The sequence below is a fragment of the Panthera pardus genome, unplaced genomic scaffold (genome assembly GCF_024362965.1).
Source record: "Panthera pardus isolate Hobbes unplaced genomic scaffold, ASM2436296v1 HiC_scaffold_25, whole genome shotgun sequence".
Taxonomy (NCBI): domain Eukaryota; kingdom Metazoa; phylum Chordata; class Mammalia; order Carnivora; family Felidae; genus Panthera; species Panthera pardus.
The window spans coordinates 16,272,201-16,298,963 of NW_026526821.1; the positions used below are offsets into that span (position 1 = coordinate 16,272,201).

Sequence of the window (26,763 nt, forward strand, 5' to 3'; positions counted from 1 at the left end):
AGAAAACTGAGGCTCAGAGAGAGGAAGCAATTCGCCCAAGATCACACAAAGCACCAGTCTTAGAGCCAGGGCTCAAGCTCAAATCTCCTGATCCCTGGCTCTGGGGCCCTGTCAACATGTCCCCAGGAGACCTGTCTCGTGCAGGAGTGCAGTGGCTAGAAGCCTGGACTTTGGAGCTTGCCCGCCAAACACACTTGCATGCACAGTGTTCTAATCCCAGCTGTGCTGGGTACTAGCTGTGTGACCCTGAGCAGGTCACTTAAGCTCTCTGTGCCCCAGTTTCATCACCTATAAGATGGGGATGATAATAGTACCTATCTCATAGGGCTGTTGGATGGATTAAATGAGTTAATATTTGTATAGTGATTTACACAGCTCGAGACACACACGAGCACCATGTGTGTTTTGTTAAATAAAATCAAACCAGTCCAAGGCTATATCCCAGGTGGGCCAGCAGGATCTACCTGCCCAGTGCCCCCACTGCCCACAGACCATGTCTCCTCTCACCTGGTCATCCAGAGGGAGCTCGCAGAAAGCAGGAATGTACTTGGCCCACTCAACGAGCACCAGCAACTGCTCCTTCATGGACTCGCACACATCGGCGATGCTGGCGATCTTTTTCGCCCGAATGTCTCCGTTGATCCCAGAGACGGGGGAGGTGATCTGGGGGAAGAGAAGGAAAATGCTGAGGATGGCCAAGCCCTCCTACAGTCTCTGTCCTCTGCACAGAGCGCCCTCCCCCCAGATAGTTTCCAGGTCTGCAAAAGGGGAGATGGACTACAGATGCCTTCTAGGCTCCGGAGGAAGCTCAGAGGCAGGTGGAGAGCAGAAAGGATGCTGAAGAAGTCAGCTATGAGGGAGGAGGCCTCCCCCCGGGCCTTCACCTGCTGCCCAACTCCCAATGTCAGCTTCTCAGAACCCCAAGGAGACTCTCGGCCCTACAGGAGAAGCGGGGCAAAAATCATCATCCTCATCTGATAGGTAAAGAAACCAGCCCAGAGAGGTGCTGTGACTTGCCCAAGGTCACAGAGCAGGGGACGGGCTGAGCCCCAGTTTGCTAATCTGTCTGCTTGTGCACTAATCTGTTCTCTTAGGGCTCAGGTGATCTCAGGCCCTCATGACAGTAAACTCTGCTTGGCCTGCAGAACACATGCATGCAAAGGGTCGGACTAGAAAGTGCCACAGTGTGCCAGACCCGAGTTTGAGTTCTGCCTTTGCTACTAAACTGGCTGTATGACACTGGACTCGGTTTCCCTTCTGTGATATCCCAGGACCCTTCTAGCTGTTGCTTCAGGACCTGGCTGGAGAGGACAGGGGTGGAGGTGAGACCCCTCCTTGGTGTGGGGGATCCCCAGGTGGGTAGAGGGTCATCCCAGTACCTGCTGGGACAGGACCTCGGCCTGCAACAATGCATTGATGGAGGGCAGGCTGCTGTCCTCGTAGCTTGATCGGCGAGTGCTGATCCGGTCCCGCTCATTTTGCACAGCTGGGAGGAGGAGAGAGCGATGAGGAGGGAGGCCAGGGATGGGGTGGAGGGGAGGGTGGTCCCCTGACTGCTGAGGAGCGGGTGAGGCACGAGGGGAGAGAGCTCGACCCAGCAGGAGATACTGAAGGGCTGAACTGGAGTAAAGGAAACACGGTTGGAGGTGGGAATAGGAGGGAGCACCCAGGGGGCAGAGCCCGGCTCAGCGTGTGGGAATGAGGAGAGATGCATTCCAACCCAGCACGTGGGAGAAACTTCGAAGCACCAGAACTGCCCCCAACACAACGGGGCGCTGAGGGAGTGATCCACCCGTCCCCGGACGGATGCAACACAGTGATGCCTTGGAGAGGGTTTAAGATGGGTCTTGAGTATCGAAGAGGGGATCTGTCTAGATGACAGATGTTTAAGCTCTGTTTTGGAGAAGGGGCCCTTTTTTCCCAGATGAAAATGGGTAAAATAAGCAAAAAATGCCTCTGGGTGACACAGAGATGGCCCAGGGGTTCCTGAACACGGAGACGGAAGGCCTGGAAAAGGGGATCTGGAGGCCCCCACCTGCCTGGCACGTGCTCCAGGCTAACCTCAGAGACAGCAAGAAGCAGCCCTGGGCCCCTCCCGTCCCACCGGTGCACTCTCCTCCAGGAACTCAGAGATCTGGGCCTCCACCTACGGGGGCCCCCACACCTCCCTGCACATCCCCATCCGTGTCAGTCCTGGCCTAAGATTTAAGATGGACCTTCTGTTGCCCTGGCCGTCCCCTAGAGTCCAAGAGGCCTCACTGTGGAACGAGGCTTTGCTGAAGCTGGCAGGAGGGAGCACGAGGCGGCCGGAGACCTGGGTGGCTGTCTGGAATTTGCCACTTACTCTGTGTGCTGGTAGAAATCAAGTCCTCTCTTGGGGCCTCGGTTTCCCCATCTATAAACTTTTTCCCTCCCAGACCCGCTCCTCTTCAGTCTTGCCCATGTCAGGAATAGGCTAGTTTATTCTTCCTCTCCCAGCCTGGGAGTCCTCTCTTTATTTCACGGGCCGCCTCTGCTCACGCCCACGTGCTGTCCGGAATCCCCACAGAGTCCACGCGTGCCCCCTCCCCCGCCCCCCGCTCCAGTCTGGACCCTGCTATGTCTTCCCTCAAGCAGCTCAGGCTCTCCTCCCTGGTCTCTTTGCTTTTGGCCTCGCCTTGACCGTCTGGGCACCTCGCAGAAGACGAGGGGATCCGCTAACACTGAACTCAGTCACGATCCCCCACTGCTCAAAACCAGTGACTCCCCGGCCCACGTGGAGTGAAGCCACAACCCCTACCGTGGCCCCTCTTCTCGGGTCCCACTCCACCCGCTCTCGCTCAGCACCTCTGCCAAGGATTCTGACCCCACCCCCCAGCTTAGCCTCTTGACTTCTCACCTGGTTCTGTGCCAACGTCACCTTCTCAGAGACACCCTCTCTGACCATCCTGCCCGACGTGGCATCCCTCCCTCATGCTCTGCCCTTTATTTACACTGCTTCACTTTTCTTTGGGGCCCTTATTGTAGAATCCTTTGTTCATTCTTTACTCTCTGTCCCTCGATGGGAAGGAAAGCTCCAGAACGCTAGCACTATGGTCCTGTTCGCTGCCGTAGCCCCAGTGACTAGAACGCAGCTTGGTGCACAGTGGGTGCTCAGTACGTGTTTGTCAGGTGAATGCAACAAGTTTTGGTTCCCAGTTGGGCCCAATGCCCTCTCTCTCTGTGGGACCCCCACATTGCAGCCATCCAGCTTCCTCTCGATTTCACACAGTCTTGAAGTCGGAGAATGAAAATCAAAGAGTCTGAACGGAGCCCCGGAGTGGGTGGGGTATGACCGAGGTCCCAGGTAAGAAATCTCTCCTGCGACCCACCTCCCGGGAGAGGACCGGCTCCGGGGACTGCTCCCCTGCACACGTGGTGGCCCTGCCCGCCGCCGACACCCCTCCCATGGCTGCCAGCTCCCGCACCCACCAGGGCGCCGAGTGGAGGCGGGCCCAATAAAAGGGCCGCTGTCAGCAGCTGCGGATTGGGCTCCTCAAGGTTAGCTGGTGTTATCAGTGCCCAGCGAGAGCTCAGTCACGGAATGATGTTTTCCAAATGTTTGCTCAGTATTAGCAGGGTCGGGGACCTAATGTAACTTCTATTGAATATTAACCGACCCGGCCAGAGGCAGAGAGGAGGATGAGCCTGTCTTCCCAGAGAACCCCTGGACAGGGCCCATGGGGGGCTGGGCTGGGGTTCTGAGGAAAGACCCATCAGACCACCCCGGCCCACCACCAACCTGTACCTGCTGCACCCACCCTTGGCCCAGCTTCCTGAGTGGGCTTCCGTCCAGGAGCTGGGCATTTGTCCCGGGTCTGCCAGTCAAGACCCAGGTAGGTGTTGTCTCAGGTTATAGGAGAGAATTCAAGACCTCTGTTGGGCCCACTGACCCCCAGCTTTCTCCCCAGAGTCTTCTTCCCTTCAAGGGAACCCACTTCTGGCCACCATGGAATATCCTCTGGCCAAGACTCACAGGCCTGTGGGATTTGGAGCCCTTCCCTGTGGTCAAGAGGAAGTTTCAGGAACCTAGACCAGAGAAGATGCCTCCAGGCTGAGCCTCCCAATGTCCATCCAGGGAGCTTGGTGTCTGCCCAGCTCAGGGGAACCCAAGTTCTAGTCCTGACCCCACCCAATCATGTCACCTGTCTGGCTTGAATTTCCCCATCTGTAAAGTAGGGAGGGGGTAGATTTGACGCCCTTGTATACGCCCGGCCAGTCCGTAAATCCTGTGTTTGCAGCAAATGCTTTCCTGTCATCACCACTTTTGGGTTTCAATTCCTGAATCCTAAGGCCATCAAAGAAGAGAAATGACAACTTGTCCCAAGTCTCTGGATCACGGAGGCTTCCACTGAGAATCTCTCTTGGCTTTGAGGACTTCCCAGCAGGCTGACAAGGGGCGTTGGGACTAGCAGACTTGGGTAGACCTGGTAATCCTCTTTCTTCCCAGAGCTTGACGGTGACAGCAACTGACTACTTTTCTGCCCTGGCCTAGTCTCGAAGCAACCAAGCTACTGCATGCATCATGATCTTCCGGTTGACCAAGGCGTGCAAATAAGCGTCAACATCTACAGGCCGACACTCACCTGCCATCAGCCAATCTTCCCATCCTCCTGGCATAAAGCTGCCTTCCCTGAGCCATGAAGCACTGGCTATTTTCAAGGTTACGCCAAGGCAGAACGGCCTGGAGCTCCCCTTCCCCTTCCAGGAGCCAGGACACGGGTCTGCTGTCTCCTTGGCAGCTCAAGGGGAGGACCAGGGAACAAACACACATGTCCCCATGGGGAGTGGTACATCAGTGAGTGTGTAGCTGGACTCACAGAGCTGGAAGGCACCAGTATCACCTTCCTCACTTTATGGATGGGAAAACCAGAGTCCAGAAGGAATGTCCCTGAAGTGACACCCATGCCAACGCCTCTGGAGTTTTAGCAAGAGACACATATGAAGACTGAACACATGCAGGCACCAGGCCACATACGGCCCAGGAAGGCTGTCGATCCTTCTGCTGCCTGCCTGTCACAAGGCCTGAAACTTTACCATGAGACATCCACGCTCTCGAACTTGAAACCTTAGGCTGTTGGGGAGTAAAACCACCGGCTGTGAGAACCATAGACCACGAGGCCCCTAGATTGCAGTTCTCAGGCTTGTCCTTGCCTCCAGCCGCTCATCCACATGCCACAGTCCCGCCTCTCACATTCCTCACTCCACAATGTGGTACCCAACTCGGAGGAGAGAGACTCGACCTCACTGAGAACTGGGTAGGGGGAGGTGGGGGGTGTCGACCTTTGAAAAAGGCCCTCCCATCTGAGAGTCCCCGACCCCTCCCAGATCTGGGAGCTACCATGGTAGAGTTGGCAACAGGAGGGGACCTTGGGAACCACCCACTGCTTCATAGGGGTCAGCAGGCCCAACTCCCTAACAGGACTCATGAGCAAGTCCCCTCAGGGGTGGCATGCAGACATACGTCCTAGGGAGGGGTCGGGGAGAACAGGGGCTCCGAGGCAGAGACGGGGAGGGGTGCCCTCCCTTCGCATGGGCGAAGTCGGCTTGGGCAGGCTGGTCCCAGCTTCCTACCCTGGGGTGCGGTGTGTCGGGGGGTGTCATACAGGACCGGACGGGGGGCTGGGTGTGCCACATGGCTGTAGGCTAGGGGTGAAGGTCTGGTGCCCGAGCTGGGGGAGGGGAGTGGAGGGGAGAAGGAGATGAAGAAGTTAAAGGATTTTTGCTTCCTGAGCTCAGGCTGCCAACATTTTAAATGTTCCTGAGGTCTGGAGGTCATAAAGGAGGCAGCGTTGAGGGACCACGAGACAGCACTGAACTCTAGTCTGGAGCACTGGGTGCAAACCTCGGATCTTGCACTGACAAGCTGTGTGGCCTTAGGCAAGTTGCTGAACCACTCTGGGCGTCGGTTCCCTCCTCCAGGAAGAGGGGGACTGACAATTCCCCGGCCACCTAGGGTGCCACGTCATCACTCGTGGAAAAGCCCAGCCCAGTGACTGGCATCTGCTGGTGGCAGGAGGCCTGGAAAGACCTTAATAAATGTGCTCTGGTCTTCCCCTCTGCCTCCACCCAGGTCAAGTCTGACACCTCATTCCCACTCCCTAAAACATGAAAACTTTGGGCCACCTGATACTCAACACTGAAAACTAAGGAACGGGTGCACCTGTCCCTGGGACCGGAAGCTCAGGAAGAAAGCCCCCACTTCCCACCCCACGCTGTCCACATTTGCTGAGTCTGCATGGTGGATACGTGGACGTGTGTAAGGTCATTCTCTGCTCTCTTCCTGTTCGAAAGAGTATATTAAGAGAAAACGCCCAAATGGGCTTCCCGTGGCGGTGAGGCAGGTACGGGTGGTGACGGCTGGGAACCTGAGCGCCCCAGAGTGCGAGTTTATCTCTTCCAATCTTTCTCAAGACCAAGCCCAGCCCCTCCCTGTGGTCAGATTGCCAGGCCCTCCCTCCTCTCAGCCATTAGCCATTCACCCTGGAGCCTGTCGCCGAGTCATAAAGTGTGGCCGCAGTTGTAAATGACTGTCCAGGACTGCGGGTGTGGGTGGGGTGGTGGGGTGGAAGGGGGAGGGCCGAGGCTCACCTTCCTTCTTCATGCCAGCCCGGAAGCACTTCTTGAGCCTGCAGTAGCGGCACTGGTTCCTCTTGTCTTTGTCCACCACGCACTGCCGACTAAATCTGAAGAGGGCTTGGATGGTTGGATGGAGAAGGGACGGCCCTCCCATCCCAGGACTGAACTAGAACCCTGGCCACCTGTTGACTCCCAGCCTCCTCGCCTCCATCACAGGAGCTGTGTGAACCACGAGAAAGGCCCTGGGACTCCCTGAGAATCCAACCCTGACCGGCTGAACATGGGGAAACTGAGGCTCAGAGAGGTGACCTGTAGCCCAGGATCGCTCGACCTGGTGGTAGAACTGAGTTTGGAAACTCTAGCCCCTTGAATACCAGGGCACTGCTATCACAGAATGTGATAGAGCCCATAGCAGGCTCCTGGTTATGGTTCAGAGTCAATACTTGGTTCACATAAGTGACTCTCTGGAGGGGACATAAACAGAGGCAGTGCCCCACAGGGGTTATGGGTGGAGCCCTGAGTATCATCCTGGGCTCTGCCATTCATTCAAGCTGGATGACCTTGGACAAGTTCCTGGCCCTCTCCAAGCCACAGCTTCCTCATCTATAAAATGGGAAGAATAATAGTCACCATGTCAGAGGGGTGTTGACAGGTAGAAATAAGATAATATGTGGACGGGGCTTGGCACAGCGTCAGCATATGCCAAATACTCATAACCGAATGCCACTATTTTATTATTGTTGTTTCTCATCACGGGAGATGCTTTTGAAGGCAGGATCCCGAGGAAGGCTTTGGGAAGCCCTTGGGGTATATGGAAAGGCCTGGGGCCAATCCCCTATTTGCCCCAGGAAAAGCATCGGGTTGAGGGATGGGCCCCATCCTCTGAGGCTTCACAGTGGGCTTGATCCCAAGCCTCATGGATCCTCATTTGCTAAATAAGAAAAGTAACAATGGGCTTGCGGGGCCAGTTAAATACATGCAAAGATTCAGTTTGTCTGGCATATAGTAAGTGCTCAGTAAAGGGCAGCTGGTAGCTTTATGCTCAGTAAATGAGGTTCCTAGAATGGATGTTCCCATTTGGGTCCCCAAAGCCTAAGAAACCAGAAGAAGCTTTAAGTCCTCAGAAGGAGGTTGTTCCTGGGACCTAGTCCGGGAGTAGACAAACTGGGGAACATCATTAGCTCAAGTGGACCCACTTTCCAGCTAGAGAAATCAAGGCTCCAAGCAGGGGCTCCTCACCTGCAGGAGTACATGTGGTTCTTTCTCACACTCCTCCGGAAGAAGCCCTTGCAACCGTCACAGCTGGAGGCACCGTAGTGTTTCCCTGTGGCCCGGTCCCCACAGATGGCGCACAGGGCGCTGACACCCAGGCTGTTGGGTGCGTTGAGGTTGGCACCTTCTGATGGGGATGTGTCTGCACCAGAGGAGACAAGAGTGAGAGCTCAGGAGGGACAGAAATTCACGTCCCAGAGGCCCTGCACCCCTGGTGGTTTAGCTTCAGAAACCAATATGAGCGTCGTGGGGGTCTCCCCCCGGGGCTTCAGCCTCATTCAGACCGAGGTTCCCACTCCCCCAATGACCTTGGGCAAGTCCCTTGGCATGCGGAATGCCCGTTTTGCATCATTACTTAGGGATGGTTGTGACACTGACTTCACAGAGTCCTTTGTGAGGACCTGTTTCTCCCCAAGGTGGAGAGAGCTGGGCCCAGCTTTCTCTGGGAAGTAATGAAAACCTGGCCACCCGCTCCGATGCATCTGACCCTTACAGACCGTGACTGACGGGGCCGAGGGGGCTGTGGAAGAGACAAACACACCGTAGCATCTACTCAGGCCCTGCTCAGGTCCTGTTCCTCATTTCTCAATGTACCCACACGCCTTGCCAACTGTCCCGGGGAACAGGAAGACACGCACCAAAGACAGTGGCCCATTTGTCCTGCTGGGAGGGTCGTGGCAGGGATCTGGGTACCTCTAGAATATGTCCTGTCCCAGAGGCAAAATCTACTGCATCTCTATAAATCTGAGAAGGGGGATACGAGGCAGGTGGCAAAGATGGGGATGGGGTGCTTAGAGTCCTGGGTGCTACTGCTGCTGCTGCTGCTAACTCACCTGTGACTTTGGACAAATTCCTTTCCTCGCTTCAAGTCGTACTGGGCCTCAGTTTCCCTCACTGTAACAGGTGGTGGTTCGACTGGTCTGGTTGTTTCCAATTTTTTTTTTTTTTGTTAATTTCAGTAGCTGAAGCATATTTTTGTAAGCAAATCTTCTACCTCTTGGAGAAGATACTAAATGCCATGGGCCATCTCCCCAGAAAAACGCGTGCATATGTACACCACACAGTCAGGCGCGCACACGTGTTTGCATAGAAACCTTGAATCTGACCTTGAGTTCCCAGGGCACACCCCACTGAGAACCGGAGAGGGGCATCGCGCTGCAGTCAAGAGCACGCGCTCTGTAGCCCTCCTGCCAAGCTTCAGTCTCAGCTTGCCCACTTCTTAGCCATGTGTCGTCGGCTAAGACTCCTACGAGGATTCAGTGAATCAATGTATGTGACGTGCTTGGTACATAAAAAGCACTGCATCAGCATTTGTGAAATAAAATCTCTCCTGCAAAATCAAACTCCTGGAGCAGGTGTTGTCCAACCTCCGGGCATAAAAGGACACCGCTGCGTCTTTGCTGTCGCCTGGCTGAACATCTCCTAGACCCCTGAGGGTGCCCGGGGGCACAGCCCCCTCCACTTGGTGAATTATTCCCGGAGATGGGGATAATTGTTAAGCCGTGTCGGTGCCCTTTCTCCCTCAGCCTCACCTCCCCCAACCCCTGGGGAGATATGACCCCCACAACTCCTGGTCATTTCAGTGGAGGCTGGGGGCAGGGCTTCCTACATCCTGGGCAGAAGGGGCTGAGTGCCGCCTGGTGTATCACTTCACCCCTGGGTTCAGCTGATAGCCCCATTCTCCAGGCGAGCACACCAAGGCTCAGAAAGGACAAGTGACTTGCCCAGGGTGATCACACTGTTGTTAAGTAGAGGACGCAGATTTACACCCCGGGGGTGCTGGACGACTCTGGCCAGTGCTGCTGTTGTTGGGGTGCCTGCTGAGGCCTCTGATAAACAACGACCCTGCTGCTGCTGCTGCTGCTGCTTCTGAATCTGGGGTGGGGGACGGCTGGGGATCTTTCCATGGAGCCCTGGAGGCACCAGCCCAGGATGTATTTAAAATGGGATCCCAACACTCAGACCCCTTCAAATGTCATAAGGAAACACAGCCCTTTCTTACAGATGCCGAACGTTCTTGAGAAGACCCATGTGGGGCCGGGATCAGTTACCAGTGCTAAGCGCCGGGTGCCTTGTCTTATTTAATCCTCTGGTTACCTCTGAGAGGCAGGCGCCATTATTTATTCCCATTTGACAGATGAGGAAACAGAAGCTCATAGAGGAAAATGGCTTGCAGAGCTCACATAGTTGGGAAGGATCAATGGTAGTATCTGAGCCCAGATTCTTCTGGCTCCTGAGCTGGAGGCTGCTCTGTCTGGGGGACACCCAGTGGTGGCCTCTGCCTCAAGTGCACAGGATTCCTGGGAGGTGTAGGCTCTGAAGGGGTGATGGGGCTGGCCCCAGGGAGTAGTCTGGGGCTGGGCAGTGGCCTGGAGTGTGACAGCACACAATGTCCCTGCAGGGTCACACGACACTCTGCCTAGTGCAGAAGCTTCTTGTTTACCATTTCCTGTGTGTTGTCTCCTCAATTCCCTTATGCGGACACTCCTAAAAGGCGGCTGGCCAGCAGACCTGAGGTGATTAAGCCCATTTTACAGAAGATAGAGAGGCCAGAAAGGGGATATGATATGCCCAAGGTCACACAGTGAGTGAATGGCAGGGGCAGACGAGCAGCTGGTGAGGCCGACCATGGGCAGGGCAGTCACATCTTTCTGGCTGAGCCAAAGTGACCACACGCGTTACAGACCTCTGCTGGAGCCGCACAGCCATGGAAGGAAGGCAGGTGGCAGGCTGACCTCGGCCACCTGCCAGCCACCTCTCCTCTGGGGCTGGCCTAGGGCCCTTCCCCTCTAGAAGCTTCCTGGCTTCCAGGCCTCCTCCCTTCCCCTACCTCCTTGCGGAGGAGAACCTCCCACCCGATTCAGATGTGCTCTTGGTGATATGGGAGCAGATATACAAACCTGAGGAGAAACACACTCAGACAAGAAGATCTGCTCAGAGAGAAACAGACATGTGGCTGATGTGAATCTCCTTTGGCAAATGGCAATATCAAAACCCTGCATATCATGTCTGCATAATCATGTTTACCAGAGAGTATGGACACTCAGCACAGGGATGTGCACCGAGCACCTGTAGACAGGTGGGTACAAACAGGGCCACAAGACAGAACGTGCATACAGGACACGCATCCAGAAAGCACAGGGCACACGAACAGATCCACATCCGCGGCACATGCACATACATTCACTGCTGCCTATGTACATAAGCGAGACAAACACATGTGCCCCTAGAGACATCAACAGACACAGACACACTCGATGACCAAATACAAGTGGAAATCAACATGGAACAGGCACGCACGGGCACAAATACGCCAATGAATTCCCGAAGGAATGTGTTTGCCAACACGGTACACCCCCACCCAACACACTTACACAGAAACTGGTGCATGCACACCAAGAGGAAGTCATGAGCACACACAGCACTCACTGCTGATTGGCATCTCACTGAGCAAAACTTCCCTTAAGAACTCCTTTTTTTCCTAAGCGGGGCGTTCACCCCAGGAAAGTCCCAAAGACACCCGGTTGTGTCTCCATCCAGCATCTTCAGGGACAGAAGACACCTTTCTATGTCTCAGGACCTATGCCCAAAGGGTTCGTGAAGGGGCCTAGTTGGGCCCAAGTACTGGAGCCAGATGCCAACGGGGAGCTCACGGTCATGTCCTCACTCTCCAGTGACGCTCTGAGCAGACCTAGTTTTGAGGTAACAGGGACCAGAAGGGCCAGGCGGGAATCCCGGGGCCTACTTTCGCTGGGGACTTGCCCGCTCAGGCCTCCCGCACCCAGAATGCCTCTGGTCACTGTACCCGGGCACATTTTTTTCACCTGGCGACACCCATACTGGCCTATAGGCCCAACCTGCCATTTTCTGTCATTCTCCCCCCGGCCCAGCGTTGAGTGCCACAGACACGCTCCGGTATCTGGGCATACCCGCCCCCAGTGGCACGCCTGGGTACACCTGTCCCCACCTACCATTGCCCATCGTCAACACCTGCACATTCTCGAATTCCAGGGTGGTGTAGGCTGGGTCCAGCGCGGCACTATAGTCGGCCATGTCCATGTCGACAAGGGTTTTGGAGAGGCGCATCCTCCCCTTCCACACCTCAGCCGCTTGCCCTGCCCAGGATGCCCACCCCGAAGGCTCCGGGCAGAGCCCTGGCCCCCGCCCTCCGCCCTCCCACCGCCTCCTCCCAGGGGCCCCCTCTGCCTTCCTGCGTTTCAAACCGTCCTCTGGGAGGATCTGCTGGGAGTCTTGGCCTAGCCCCTGCGAAGGGGTGGAGGCTCTGCCGGGGAGGGGTGGGGGTTAATGGTTAATCGGCTCCCCCACTGGAGGAGAGGCTGGGCGGGGCTGCAGGGATTTGGCTGTTTGTTGGCTCCTGGTGGACACCAGGGTGCTGTTACAACAGCTGGGGCCCTAACTCCCCGATATTCAGGTATGGATTTCTGTAAAATGGACACGCTAACTCACCGGCACTCATTTGACCCCTGACTCAGCCATGCCCCCAAGTCACTGTCACCCCGAGTCCGGCATTCTAACTGATATGCTCAGACACTGGCAGCCCACCTCCAAGATGCCCTAATTCAGTAACCTCCCAAATCAGTGACTTCTACCTTCTATGCTCTTGAGATGGAGCTGCCTTGTGGCACATGAATTAAAAACCTAAATCCCAGGGCCCAGACACCAGTCTTCTCTCCTGGGAACTCCCTTCCAGTTTCCCATCTCCCTGGGGAGCAGCATGGATTCACCCCTGGTTCCCCACCCTGCTCTCCATGACCCCACTATGGCCACCACTAGCCCCCATAGCACCAGCTGCTCAGGTCAGACGTCACCTCCTCCTGGTTCCTTCCCCCGCCCCTCTAGACAGCCAGAGACGAGGCTTGCAGCCCCGCAGACCTGGATTACACTCAGGCGCCTACCCCCTACTAATCGGGACTTTGGGTAAATGATTCTCCTCTTGGAGCCTCAGTTTCCTCCTCCGTAAAAGGCATAATCGACCTCAAAGGGTGGCTTGAGTATTAAATGAGATGGTATCAGGCAACCATAAGGCAGCACCCAGCAAGTGCCCGTCCCGTCTTCCCCGCCCCATCCCTTTCCTATCTCCCTCTTCTCTCCACCCATCGCCTCCCCCAGAAGGGCCATCTGTGAGCCAATCACCCAAGCAGTTAGGTCCCTGTGCTTGGTTTCATGCTCTGCTGTTGCCAAAATTCTTAACGATTTCCGAACAAGGGGCCCTGCAAATTCTGCAGCTGGTCCTGCCAACCTTCCGCAGGCGTTCACCCTTTTCTTGTCTCTCCCTCCAGCCCCACGGCCCTCTCCTCGGGCCCTGTCAAGAGCTCCCCACCTAGCCGGGGAGGTGAGGTCACAATGAAGGAGGTAGAAAGCGCAGGCGAGGGCAGAAGGGCCTAGATTTGGGAGTCTGGGAGCCTGTCCTCTCTGCCAGCCGGAGCACCAGTGGGTGAATTAACGATAGCCGAGTAGGGAGGGGCGCGGAGGTGAGGTAGTGACAGAGTGAATCAATGAACGAGTGGGTGAATTAGGAAAGGGTGAATCAGAGAGTACATACGTGGGGGAGTTTATGTGTGGGTAAATCAGTGGGAGAGGCGGTGTGTGTGTGAGGACATGCAGAGGCACCCCCCTCATATTCTTCCAGTTAGAAGCCTTTTCTGTGCCCTGTGTAGGCTAGTTCTGCCCCCCTCCAAGGTCTCCCCAGGCCTGAGATGACCGGGGCTGTGGGGGGAAGCCATGGTTCTAGAGGAGAAGAGAGGCTGGATTTGGTGTCAGGAGACCTCCGTTTAGGAGCTATCTCTGTCACTGTTCGGATGACTTTGTCCAAATCACAGCTCCCTCGGGGCCTCATTTTCCCCATCTGTAAAATGGGGAGATCTTGGCCCATTTGTCCGTTGGTCAAGACCCCCCAGAGAGGGAGGAAGAGAGAGCTCCCCTTCCCCCAATCTGCACTTTGACATTTGTTAAGGGCCAAAGGAGACTTCAGCCATTGGCAGATTCCTCCCGTGCCTACCCGAGGATGTCTGATCCTGGCTCCAGTAGCCGGTACAGAGTTCAGCTGGGCAGGAGACCGGATTGAGGGATAAACACAGAGGAGAAGGAGGGACAGCTCTGGGAGGGGTCCCCCAGGGCTGAGCCCAGGTCCTACCACCTGTCTGGCACCTGCGATGGGCCACACACAGCTACTCCCCTCACAAGCCAGCAATACGTGGCCTGCACATACAGCAATTTGTCAGTTCTAAGAGGCACACTTCCTCATTACCAAAATGGGGCGTGATTATCGGCACATCGGAATTTAATGGGTAACGAAAATGGCAAATTTTCAACCTCTATAGATGACACCTTAGGTTGAACTAAATAAGGTCTATGATCAACTGGGGTGAGCCATGTCAGGTCACGTGCATGACCCGGCACACATAAGAACCACCAGACGGACAGTCTGCACATGACAAGCTACTAAGTTCGCAGACCGTGACACGAACACTTTACCAAACGCACAACACACATGACCCACTGCTTCTGAGTCACAGTCCAGAAACCTGTTTCATACCCTGCCCATGTCCCACTCTTGAACTCTAACTACTCACACACAAGCTTTTCCAATCTATTACGTACGTGGTTCCTTTCGCTCTCAGCCAACCCCAAGCAATGGCTTCTAGATACATGTCCCCCATATAAACAACACTCCACCTGTGAGATCAACTGGCTCTGTGATCTCAAGCGAGTTATTATTTTGGAGCCTCAGTTTCTCCTTCCGTAAAATGGGCCTACTGTGTAGTTTGTTGTGAAGATCAAATAAAAAGATAAAATAAGCCACAGGCCTTGGAATCAGACAGAGCTAGGTCAAAATCCGGGCACTGCCAACTTCCCAAACTATGACATCAGGTCCTACCCCACCCGGCCTTAGTTTTGGCCGCAGATAAATGGGTTGATGCCTTCTTCGCAGGGACGCTGTAGGCTACGCCACGTGTAGGCATCTGGCATAACAGAGGCAATTATCGTCACTGGCGATTGACTCCTTGACACCCTAGCCACACAATCGGTCGCAATCAGAACCCTGCTCGGGAGAGCTCCCAGGTATACAAAGCGACCCCTGCTCGGGAGAGCTCCCAGGGATACAAAGGCCGGCCTCGGTGCCATCAACTCAGCAGCCATTCTTTCCCTCTGTCCTGCCCCTTGGGCTGTCTGACCCCACTCCACATGAGGTGGCTCCCAGCAGATAACAGAGGCCCTCAGAGCTCACCAAGAGAGCCAGCTCCTTCATGTGGCAGATAGTGAAATGGAGGCCTCTAGGAGGGAAGGAGAGCTCTAGAAGGGAAGAGGGGCCTCTTTGGGGCAGCTGGCGGGGGGGGGGGGGGGTTGCCTCACACCCAGCTGTGGGCAGGGCACTCAAGCCTCTGGTGTGGACTGTGGTTAAGAGCTGCCACTCTGGACACATTTTTCTTTTAAACTATAATAATGGCTAACGTTTCTGGAGAGATTCTGTGCTAGGCCCGGGGCTAAGAATCTTCTGCTCCCCTCAGTTTATCTGTTCTGCTTTACAGATGACAAAACTAAGGCTCAGAGACGGGAAGTGACTTGCCTAAGCACAAAGGAGGGGCTGTCATTTGAGCCCAAATCTGACTGCAGAGTTTAAGGGCTTCACCCCATACCTCTGCCTCCTTCCAGGAGTCCCAGAAAGGACGACAGAATTCTGGAGCCCTGGAGCCTGCGACTGTCATGTTCCTGCCGGGAGCTCAGGGGTCTGAGGAGCCAAGGAGCCTGTCCCCAGGCACGTGCAAATCCAGAGGCATCGTCCAGACACTGGCCACCCCAGGCCACCTGGCATCTTAGCTCCCCCCGGGTACTAACTACCCTACTATCTCCTGTCTCTCCTCGCCCCGCCCCACCACCCGGGGAACTGGGACTTATCAAGACAAAGAACAAAAGTCGTGGGGGAAAGAAGCCAAGAGCCATCTCCACTCTGGGGTAGGGCCCTCCAGTTTCGCCCCTTTGAAATTTCAAATTCCAGTTTGTGGACAAAGTCCTAACTTTCTCACAATATAGGTCCCCAACCACTGACCAAACTCCAGTCCAGGCAGCCAGCAGGCCCGGGGCTGGTCCGGCCTTGCTGTCTTTCCCCTGGCAGTTCTCAAGTCCAGGGGGAGGGGTCCTGGGCCAACTGGGGTCTGCCAGGCCATCCCCGCAGCCCTACTCCACCCCACCCCACAGGGACCCCTGCCTCCCATCTGAGAGGACAGCTCTCTTCCCGGAGCTGGGATCTGACGCTTGCTGGTGCCAACAGCAGATACCAGGTAGGCCCCCTCCCTGTTCTGGGCACCTTCTCTCCCCCCTGAATTCCTAAAGCACGGCCCATACAACCCTCCTCACCCTGAAACCCTCCTCACCCTGGATAAGTCCACATTGGCTTAATCCAATCATGACCTCGCAAAACTTCAAGACTGGAAAGGGTGTCTCAGCCAACCCACCCATTTGGTGGATGGAGACACTGAAGTCCCCAGGGTAGTGGCAGCTGGCTGTAGGCTTCACCACAGACCTTCAGGCCCTCACTGAGCCCCAGAGGGTGGAAGGAACATGCTCAAAGCCACACAGTGGTGGGGAGGGGGAGCTTTGCCTTAACAAGAAGACCGCAAGCTCTGTGAGGACACTGGTGCTTCATCACAGCCCTCAAGGGCCCTGGAAACACCTCCTGGGGACCCTGGATGGTGGAGCGTTCGTTCCCTCAATCACTGATGGCCACTGGGTTGCCACGGGAGTACTTCCGAGAGGAAGATGAGGGAACTCAGGGCTGAAGGCCAGCGGATTTGGAAGGAAACAACCTTCGTGTGGTTAACTGATAACTGAGCCCCATCCTTGGGCCCCCAGAAGCCTCCTTCCTCCCTCTTCTCAGCACGATTAAGACGAAATTACCTGCCTGCTAATCATTGCTGAGCCTGTTGATTTTGCCTTAAAAAATTAACTGGGCATGAGTTTGTGGTTTGCCTCACCCCTAACCCTGAAAAGGCCTGGGTGGGCAGGAGGCCACCCGGGTTATGCAAGAGGCTGCTGGCCTCCCCACGCACATCCAGCGCCTCCTCTCCTGCTCTCCAAAGACTAGGTTTTGCTCAAGAGTCAACAGTCTGCTTGTTCCCTCTGCTCTGGGTCCTGAGCAAATTTGCTCTTTTACCAAAGAGAGATAAAGGCAGCTGGGGGGGCAGGGGGGGCTTTACAAACAGGGATGCAGGGCGGCAGCTTTGAGCATAGGATTCTAGAATCCTGCAGTGTCAGAGGCTGGAGAGTGCAGGCCAGAGCCTTTCAAATGGGATCTGAGGTTCCTAGGAGCCAAGGGAGTGTACGCACAGGCCCGCTTCACCCAGGGCCTGCCTCTTAGATGCTCTCCCCTTAATACTTCCTTTGAAAGGTAGAGGCAGAGCCGGTGACGGGAACCTGAAAGATGCTGGGCCAACCTCAGGATATCCCTTCCCTCCGTGTGCAGATGGTGGAGGGATGGGGGCTCATCCAGGGACAGGAGGTCGCCCCCCGTGTCCTAGGTCTCCAGCTAGCCTGAGGAAGACAGGGGCTCTCTCTGGACTCGGTGATGTGTTCTAGACATTAGGGAACAAGATGCACTGGAAATGCCCTGCTTTGCCCATCACCCCCCAGCCCACGGCTGGCTCGAGCAGAGAGGTGCCTAGAGCCACTTCTGGAGAATTCACCTGGCCCCAAGTCCTGTGGGCCTTCTGAGGAGCAGCCATGAGCAGCAAACAAGGCCTCCAAGTTATGGCCCGCCTCGGCCGCATCCTCAGTGTCAGACCACAGAGCAAGATGCAGGGCCCTTCCCTGACTCTGCTCCTCTCTTGAATCTGGTTCCTCGCCCGTGATTGGGAATAACAATACCTAACTCATAGGCTTGCTATGAGGACGAAATGGAGCACGGATGACCATGGCTGATGCTGAGGAAGCTGTTTTGCAGGCTTTACACGTGCTACCACGTTAACCCTCACAACCAATCTGTGAGGTAGGCAGTATTTTTATCACCATCTCACAGACCTGAGGCACAGAGGTTTGAGTCATATGCCCAAGCTCACACAGTGTGTGAGAAGCAAGAGCTGGGATTCCAGCCTGAGCGGTCTGGCTCTCCAGAGTCTGTGCTCTTAACCCCGAGGCTACACCGCCCGTCCAGGTGCCCAATGCAAGTTGGCGAGTATGACGTTAAAATAAGCTCCCTCCTGAGGCGCGTGTGGGCTCTGTGCATGGACTGTGCGGGCTGGAGAAGGCCTGAGATGGAAGGCCGGTCTCTGGGCTGGAGTGGTCAGGGATGGATTCCTGGAGGAGGTGGCGTCCTGGGCAGAAGGGACACCCAGAAGTGGAGAACATGGCGAGTGATGACGGAAGGACATGGAAGCCTCTCTGGCCAGAGAGCAGGGCATTGTGGGAGATGCCGACTACAAGGCTCAGGAGGTAGGGTAGAGCCTGTGGTCTGGAGAATGATCAGGAAGCAAGCCAGGAGGACTTGGGTCTGTGTAGGCGGGGCCTCTCTGAGGGCTGCCTCCTGCCAGGTGGCTTGTGACTTCTGGGCTGAGGCTGTTGTTGTTCTGTTTATGTCCTTCCCTCCCCCCCCTCCCCCCGATTATGTTCCTGACTTTATCTGCAGAAGTGACCTTCGGAGTTAGATGGGGCCTGCCCAGCCCCTGTGGGGCCTGAAGGATGATAGCAAGCCCCTGCCTGGCCCAGGCCCTGGTCATGGTGTAAGGGGTGAACCCATATCCCAGGAACCACCCTGGGTCTCCCTGTACCCTTGTACCAAAGGGCCCCAGATATTTGCCTGAAAGTCACTGAGATGTACCTTTTGGGAGTCCTGAGATGCAGGCGAGGAATCAGTTGTACAGGTTGCTCACTGCACAAAGTTGTACAGGTTGTACAACTGCATACAGTTGTATAGGTTGCTCACTGCATGAAGCTTCTCTGTGCAAGGAAGTGAGTCAGTGTAGAAATCTAGTCCTTGTTCCACTTACCAAACCAAGTGCCTATGGAAATTTGTCTGCCCAGAGGAGAGCACCTCTTATTTATTTTCAAAAAGGCTCCATGAGAGCCCTGCCTCAGCTCAGCTTCCAGCCACTGACCTTGGGCAAGGTCATTTTCCTCCCTGGCCTCGGTTTCCTATTTGAAAAGTTGTCTAGCATAAAGCAGCGATTCAGCCCTGACAGTGAATTAGAATCACTTGGGACCTTTAAAAGAATATTGATGCCCAGGACCCATCACAGACCAATGATCAAATCTTGGGATTGGGGTGAGTGGGTGCTAGGCATCAGTATTTTTTAAAGTTCCTAAGTGATTCTAGGGGCACCTGGGTGGCTCAGTCAGTTAAGCGTCCAACTTCAGCTCAGGTCATGATCTCGCAGTTCATGAGTTCGAGCCCTGTATTGGGCTCTGTGTTGACAGCTTGGAGGCTGGAGCCTGCTTCGGATTCTGTGTCTCCCTCTCTCTCTGCACACCTCCCCCCCACCCCACCCCCGCCTCACTTGTTCTCTGTCTCTGTCTCTCTCTCTGCCTCATTCTGTCTCTATCTCAAAAATAAATACACATTAAAAAAAAATTAAAAGAAAAAAAAAGAGAGAGAGGCCTAGTGGTGCATCCATGGTCTGCAACTCACTAGTTGCAACTTGAGTGAGGCTCAGTTTCCTCATCTGTAAAATGGGAATGATGACAGCTTCCTGGTAGTCAGAATGTCTACTCAGTGAGAAGATATTCAGATAGCACCTGGCACTATGGCTAGCATGTAGAGACCTCCTGATTCTTGGTACCAGTGACCATTATTTTGCAGTTGGCAAACGAGATTGGCTTGAAATAAAAGGCCTTTCCAGGTCAAAGTCAGAGACTCAAAGGCAGGCTTTCTCTGTGACTTGTGTCAAGTCCTAGCACTTTGGTCTCAGTCTTGGCTATACTCCTGTTACATTGTTGAGGTATGTGTGATTGTCATTGCTACGTGATATTTTACCAATTTCTTAAAATTTTTATTTAAAATTTTTTTCTTAACGTTTCTTTATTTTGAGAGACAAAGAAAGAAGAGCAAGTGGGGGAGAGGCAGAGAGGGAGAGAGAGAATTCCAAGCCGACTCTGCACTGTCAGCGGAGAGGCCCGAACTCACAAACCGCGAGATCATGACCTGAGCCCAAATCAAGAGTTGGACGCTTAACCAACTAAGCCACCCAGGCGTCCCATGTTAAAATTTTGTAATTAATTTTTGAATCAGTACTTCATTCACATGGTTCAAAAATCAAGGGGCGCCTGGGTGGCTCAGTCAGTTAAGCATCTGACTTTGGTTGAGGTCATGATCTCACAGTTCATGAGTTCGAGCCCTGCGTCGGGCTCTGCGCTGACAGCTCGGAGCCTAGAGCCTGCTTCAGATTCTGTGTCTCCCTCTCTCTCTGCCCCTCCTCTGCTCATGCTCTGTCTCTCTCTCAAAAATTAACATTAAAAATTTTTTAAATGAGAACAATAAAAAAAACTTTGAGAAGTCTTGGTCCCCTTCTCCCCACTGCCCACCAGTCCACCCCTTGTCCTCACCACAGGCAACCACTCCTCTCACTTCTTTACGCCTCTTCCTGGTTTGTTCCACGCTTACCAGATCGGGTGTTATCACCCTGTCCCTCCACTGCTCTGTACTTCGAGTTGGTGATTTAATGGCACAGCTGCAGCCGCTGAGAGCAAGGCTTGGAGGAAGGAAGCGTTATTGCCCCCGCCTCACAGGGGAGGAAAGTGAGGCTCACCTTGCTGGGTCAATAGTGTTTTGAGCTGTCTCTACCTGGTTCCAGAGCCGTGTTTGCCCCCAGGCCCCAGTGTGGCCTTCCAGAAAACCTGGCCCTGTGAGCTTTGGAGACTGACCTAAATCTCTCTGGTGCTGGCCTGGCAGGAGGTGGGGTGGGGATGGGCTGGTAGGGCCCCCACGGCGTCTGGACCCTGAAGACACATAGAGGCTGAAGCAGGGAATAAAAAATGTCCACAGTCATCCAGATGGTGACTCAGCCAGGGGATGTCCCCTGGATGGGACAGTTAGGGCCTGGCGGCCATGTCCTCCGGTGGAGTGGAGCCTACCCGGAAGTCTCTGCCAGCCTCCAGGAGACAGGAAGGGTCAGGAGGAGGAGAGGGAGGGAGGGAAGGGGAGCATGGCCAATGGGACAGCCCAGGGGGAAGAAGACTAGGGGGCCCCCTTTGTGGAGGTCAGGGAGGAGCATTTGGACTTCAAGGCAGAGGGGACAATGTCATCTTAATCACTGCCTTCTGCTCAGGTGACCCACCGGCTCCAGTTCACTAACTCACTGACTTTGGGCAGTCACTTTCCTTCTCTGTGCCTCAATTCCCCAAACTGCAAAATGAAGGAGATTAGGTAGCTGGTCTTTAGCTAAAAGACTCTGTAACGCTCCCCTCACCTTGTTGAGGGAATCTGGATCTGCCTTGATCAGAATGGCATCCGCCTATCAAAGACCCTGGGCCTTCCTGGGTTGGGGGCCAGGGGTCCAAGGCCTCTGCACTGCTCCAAAATCTGGACTTCTCCCCTGAGTCGTGTGTCTCTCTTCCGCCACCCCGTCCTCCTCTCCAGGTAGTTGTGGAGTCCGGACCATACCTGGGAGGTGCTGGGGGAAGCCCTGGCCCCAGTCTGACATCCTCCTCCTGGTGTTATGGGATCCCGCACAGTGAGCAACCTCTTCATCCTGGGGGAGCCCCTGCTGCCACCCTGGCACCCAAGACCCTGTGAGGGCTGCGGGGCAGCGCTAATCTCTTAATACTGGTCACAATGAGATTTCAGGGATGGTAGGAGGTGGTCTCCATAGAAACCGTGGACCCGCCCAGGACCCATGCAAGGAATTAGCCACAGGGCTCAGCAAGGGGGTCCTGGAGACCCAACCCAAACAGGAACAGGAAGTACAGCATCCTGGACTCCTGGGTCCTGCCTCCGCCCTCCCGTGGTTTCTCAGACGGTTGGCGACAAACTGCACCCCTTGTACTGCCTCAGTGTTCTCCTGTGAAACTGGACGGAGCCACATTCACAGGGACAGCCCTGTTACCTTTCTGAGCCTCAGTTTCTTCATCCTCCAATTGGGGTTCCAATCCCTAACCCAGGGGCTTTTTGAGAACAGTGCAGGCTTCAGAGTCTGTCAGACAGGAGTCTGAAGCTCAGCTTTTGCCACTCATTTGGCAGGCCAAGCATTTCACTTCTCTCACTTTGCTCATCAATACAATGGGCACAGCGATACCAACCTAGCATCACTGTTGTAGCTGACTGCTGGGTACGGATACTCAGTGGACGAGTCTCCTCCTCTGCTCTCTCTGATTGCCCCACCCATACTGCACATCGGTCCCCCACCCCTAGCCACTCGCCTCTTTCAAATCCCACAGCCTCCGCCTTGGCTCTGGCCTTTGCACATGCCAGGCCTTCTGCCCAAAGCTGCTGTCACACCTTTTTATTCTCCCCTTCCCCCTCCAAGCTCCATCGTGGACTCCTCCTCTGGGCAGCCCTCCTGGTTCCTCCTTTGTGCTCACCTGGCCCCCAACACTTTACACCATCACAGTGTAGTCAAATGGCGGTTGCTGCTTGCGTCTCTGCCTCCTCCATTGGACTGTGTCCCATTTACTGTTAAATTCCCAGGACCCAGCTGGAGCTTAATATAATGGGGTGGATGGACAAATGAGTGAATGAATGAAGGACTCTATCCATCCAATCATTTAACCTTTATTCAGCATTTTCCACGTGCACCACTGCAGGTGTGGGATACAGCTGTGAAGGCAAGAGGCAAGATTCCTCCCCCACAGACTTGCAGGGTGCCCAGGTACATTTAAGATAAACATCGAATAATGTTTTAATATAAATATGTACCAAATAACGCAGGAAGCATACTTACACTTAAAAAGTAAGGTGTTGTTTATCTCAAATTCCAATGTAACTGGGCATTCTTTGGCATGTCTGGCCCTCCCTATTCCCTCTCTCACAGAGCTTACATTTTGACGGGGAGGTGTGATGCAGAGACAGTAAGCAAGCAAATAAATGTTTCAAAAGAGAATGTCAGGGGCATTTAGGTGGTTCAGTTGGTTTAGCTTCCAACTTTGGCTCAGCGCAGAGCCCACATCTGAAAGTCTGTACCCACCCCCCAGCCTCTCCGCTCCTCCCCCACTCGCACGTGCATTCTCTCAAAAAATTTAAAAAAAAATTGAAAGAGAATTTCAAATACTGACGAAGTGCAATGGCAAGACGAAACTGCAGGTTGTGCTAGCGCCTGGGGATGACAGGGGGTGTCTTTGGAGAGGGTGATCTCCCTAGTGGCCCTGACCTGCGTGGCACAGTTCTAAATCCCAAAGAGATGCTCCTTTCGTAAAGTCCTTTAAGGATTTTAAGTCCTTTAAGGATTTTAAAGGGCTTGGTGGAGGCTATTCAACTTGAGAGAAGGACTCCGAGGCGGGCAGAGGGCGCCTTGGAGGGAGGGGAGCTGCCCTGTCTCCTTTGACAGACTCCACAATTTTGCATTTTGGATCTGGGCCTTCACAAACCTTCACCAACTCTCTGCCCCACCCCTCGGTCAGCCAATGTCCTCTGCGGGGCTGGGAGCCAGAGGAAGGGGCCAAAGGGGCTGTGCAGAGAAGCGTGGCCACCCGGGCCAGAACTGGGAGTTCTAACTCCGTCCCCCACACCCCCACCCCAGCCCCGCGGTTGCCTGAGGGCACAGGGCAGAACCAGCTGTCGCTGCAGAACCGGAGGGCTTCGGGGAGGAAGCGGCTCAGACACGCCTAAGAGCCTCGCTTTGCGCATCCCGGGCTCCCCCTAGTGGCCAATTCTGGATTGGCGCTGAGAAACTTTCAAATAACCGCACAGGTTTAACCAATCACAGCGGAAGTAGCATTACAATCCCACCAATCACAGGCCAAGACGGACTAATCTCTCCAAAACCAGAGGGAAGGCAGCTCGACCGGTTCACCAGTCACCGCTCTCTGGGTTTAGTCACCGAGCAAGCTAACATCCCCGCATTGACACACCAGCCTTTGGCCACTGCACCAATCAGAAAGCAAGATTTTAAAACTTGCTCCCCAAGGCTGGTATGGCGCTGCCCTTACATCATCTATGAAATTTATATTCCCGACACTTGGTCCCACGTGCCCGCGCCGTTGAGTAGGGTCCCAGACCTCGGGCTGGCTCCACTGATAGTGTGCATTTGCATTCAGGGGCATTTATGTATTTTCACATTTAAAGATAGTAATAGCATTAAATATCATCCCCCCCATTATAGAAATTAATGTATGGGTCTGGGAGAGTGGAGAACGTAGGACCTTGGGAGTAGACACACCAGAACTGGAGTTCAGTTACTAGGTTAGTGAAGGACAATTCACTCCCCCTTCCTCATGCTTTGAAAGAGAACAATAGTAATCACACCTGCATTGTCATAGTCCATCACCCCACACCCTGGGAGTCACTATCTTTGTGTTCCTCTCTCCCAAATCATCGGAAAATCCAGTGCTTGCCACCTTTAACAGTAACTCAGATTTTTACCATCTTTCCACCTGCACCACAGTCAACCTCGTCACATCAGTATCATCTCTGAAGGTCTGCGAAAGTCTTTTCACTTCTTTTCTCCCTACCACCCACTCTTGCGGGGGCGGGGGGGTGATTCTTTACACACAGACTGCATCAGGCCCCCCCATACTGAAACTTTAATGGCTTCCTACGCATTTATAATTAAACTCATAAAATTCAAAACTCCCGTGGACCTTGTGTGTCTATCCCTGCATCCCCAGCCTCCATTTCATTCCATTCTCCCTAGTCCCGTGGCTGCAGCCACACCAGCCTTTTGTGTCTGGCTCAGCGTCTTTGCACATTCTTTTTTTCTTTGCCCGGAAAATGGTTCCTTGGGCCCTATCTTTGAATTCCTCTCCTTTCCGATTACCCTTCTCTGGGTATCTTTTCAAAGCAGTGACAAATCCTATCTCAGCCGAAGCCCAAACTGCTGTGTCCAGCTTCAGGGAACAAGCAAACCTGACCACAGAGTTCAGCCGCAACTCTACGAAGTAACAACACCCTGCAACCAAAAGGCATCCCGAGTTGCTGCCGGGGAGCAGCACTGGCTTAACAGAATGGTGCGGTCAGACGGTCTTATCCTTGGCGGACCAGAGTCCCTTCTCTGAGAACAGGTGCTGAAGGCCCCTTGGTGGGGCTGGTCATCGTGGTCAGAGACAGACTCAGTCTCCTTTCCTAGACCCACCTTTCAGACTGCTTTACTCACTATCTGCCGGCTGTTCTCAACTGTTCCTCCTCTCTCGTTTCAGGCGCATGACCGGATTACTCTTTCTTGCTTCCTTTGAAGTTAGACGTGACCATGTGACTTGTTCTGGCCAATGAAATGAGAGCAGAAACAACTGGTGCGTCACACCCGGGCAGAAGCTTGAAGGGTCCGCGCTGGGGCTGTTTCAGAAGCACGTACGGATATGGAGTCATCAGGGTGGGGAGTGCACCCCGCCAGCCCCTGACGGACAAGTACTGTAAGTGAGCCATCGGCTCAGCTGTGTAAGCCACTGGGACTTAGGGCCTTTTTGTCATTACAGCACAGCCTCACCTAACTTGACTGCACAGGATCTTTCCAAAGGTCACTGATTTTCCTCTGGCCCTTATGATTTTTGTTGTATTTGGAAACCTCCCATACTAATAGTAAACATTTTTCTTACATCGACACACTTATTTTTATTTAGATTTATTTTAGAAGGAAATGTTATTACTACCAAGTGAAACACCAGTATCTTAAGTAGAAAGCGATGGGAAAATAAATGGAATGATATAAACTATTATAACATATCCTGAATTAAATAATACTGAAAGCCTCTGAGCCCTTAGTCTGTTCTTTATATGTTAAAAAAAAAAAAAAAAAAAGAGGTCTCTAAGTGCGTGTCAGTCTTTTCGGGCCCAAAAAACTGGCTGAGCCCGTCAGATGTTTGGAAGCGTCTGTATAGAGGTTGAGAGCCCAAATTCTGGAGCCTGACTTTCTGGGCTTGAATTCTGGTTCTGCCACGGACTGGCTGTGTGACCTTTGATGAGTTACTTAATTGCTCTGTGACTATTTTCTAATTGGCAAAATAGGGATGATAATGATATGTACTCATTAGGAGGCTGTGGGGATTAATCATGCTAATTACAGACAGGACTTAGAACTGTTTCTGGCAGGCAGTGAGTTCTGCACAGGTGTGAGCCATAAAATAATGGCAGGATCAAGATCCACATGAATTTGGAGAAATGTTTTGGTTTTTTTTTTTAGAGAGCCTGCATGAGCAAGGGAGGGGAAGAGAGAGAGGGAGACACAGAGTCCGAAGCAGGCTCTGTGCTGTACAGAGCCAGACATGGGACTCGAACTCACAAACTGTGAGATCATGACCTGAGCCGAAATCAAGAGTCAGACACTTAACTGACTGAGCCACCACGCGACCCTGGAGAAATGTTTGAACTCGATGAAGAGGAATGAGAAATCCTCCATACTGGTTAAAAATAAACCACCTGGACAGTGTGCTGGAGAGAGCTGCCTTAGTGGCAGGTGACGTGACTAAGTTCTAGAGGTTTTATTTGGTAGCAGCTGCACACACCTCTAACCTGATTTTGTGTGACATCAGGAAGGATGTAGTGCTCGGGTCAAAGGAGCTAAGACATCCTCTGCATTCTACCCTTAAGGGACCATGCATATGACACCAAAAGCAAAGAAAACAAAAATAAACAGGTGGGACTACATGAAACCAAAAAAGCTTCTGTACAAAAAGGGAAACCATCAACAACATGAGAAGGCACCTGGAACAGGAGAAAATGTTTGCAAAGTCTATATCTGATAAGGAATTAACATCCAAAATATATAAAGAATTCCTGTGTCATAGGATGGGACAGGATGC

At 53.8% G+C, this 26,763-nt stretch overlaps 1 protein-coding gene and 1 long non-coding RNA gene across 7 annotated transcripts in view; one reads left to right on the forward strand and one right to left on the reverse strand.

Annotated features, from left to right (window-relative positions):
* The window catches only part of HNF4A (hepatocyte nuclear factor 4 alpha), a 55,989-nt gene that overhangs the window by 11,641 nt on the left and 17,585 nt on the right, over positions 1-26,763 (reverse strand). For 2 of the 6 annotated variants that reach the window (XM_019458413.2, XM_019458410.2), the window contains exons 1-5: positions 11,841-12,088; positions 7,837-8,011; positions 6,610-6,704; positions 1,380-1,486; positions 508-663 (exon numbers count right to left, since the gene is read on the reverse strand). In XM_019458413.2, the coding sequence (XP_019313958.1) occupies positions 508-663; positions 1,380-1,486; positions 6,610-6,704; positions 7,837-8,011; positions 11,841-11,955 (648 nt within the window). In that variant the 5' untranslated portion in view covers positions 11,956-12,088. Of the gene's footprint in view, positions 1-507; positions 664-1,379; positions 1,487-6,609; positions 6,705-7,836; positions 8,012-11,840; positions 12,091-21,478; positions 21,534-26,763 lie in introns of those variants that run through there. The other 4 variants (XM_019458415.2, XM_019458412.2, XM_019458411.2 and 1 more) reach the window with 4 other exon arrangements.
* Positions 15,349-25,567, forward strand: LOC109272406 (uncharacterized). The gene is made up of 2 exons (XR_002082451.2): positions 15,349-16,169; positions 25,165-25,567. It is a non-coding gene; the product is annotated as an uncharacterized LOC109272406 (long non-coding RNA).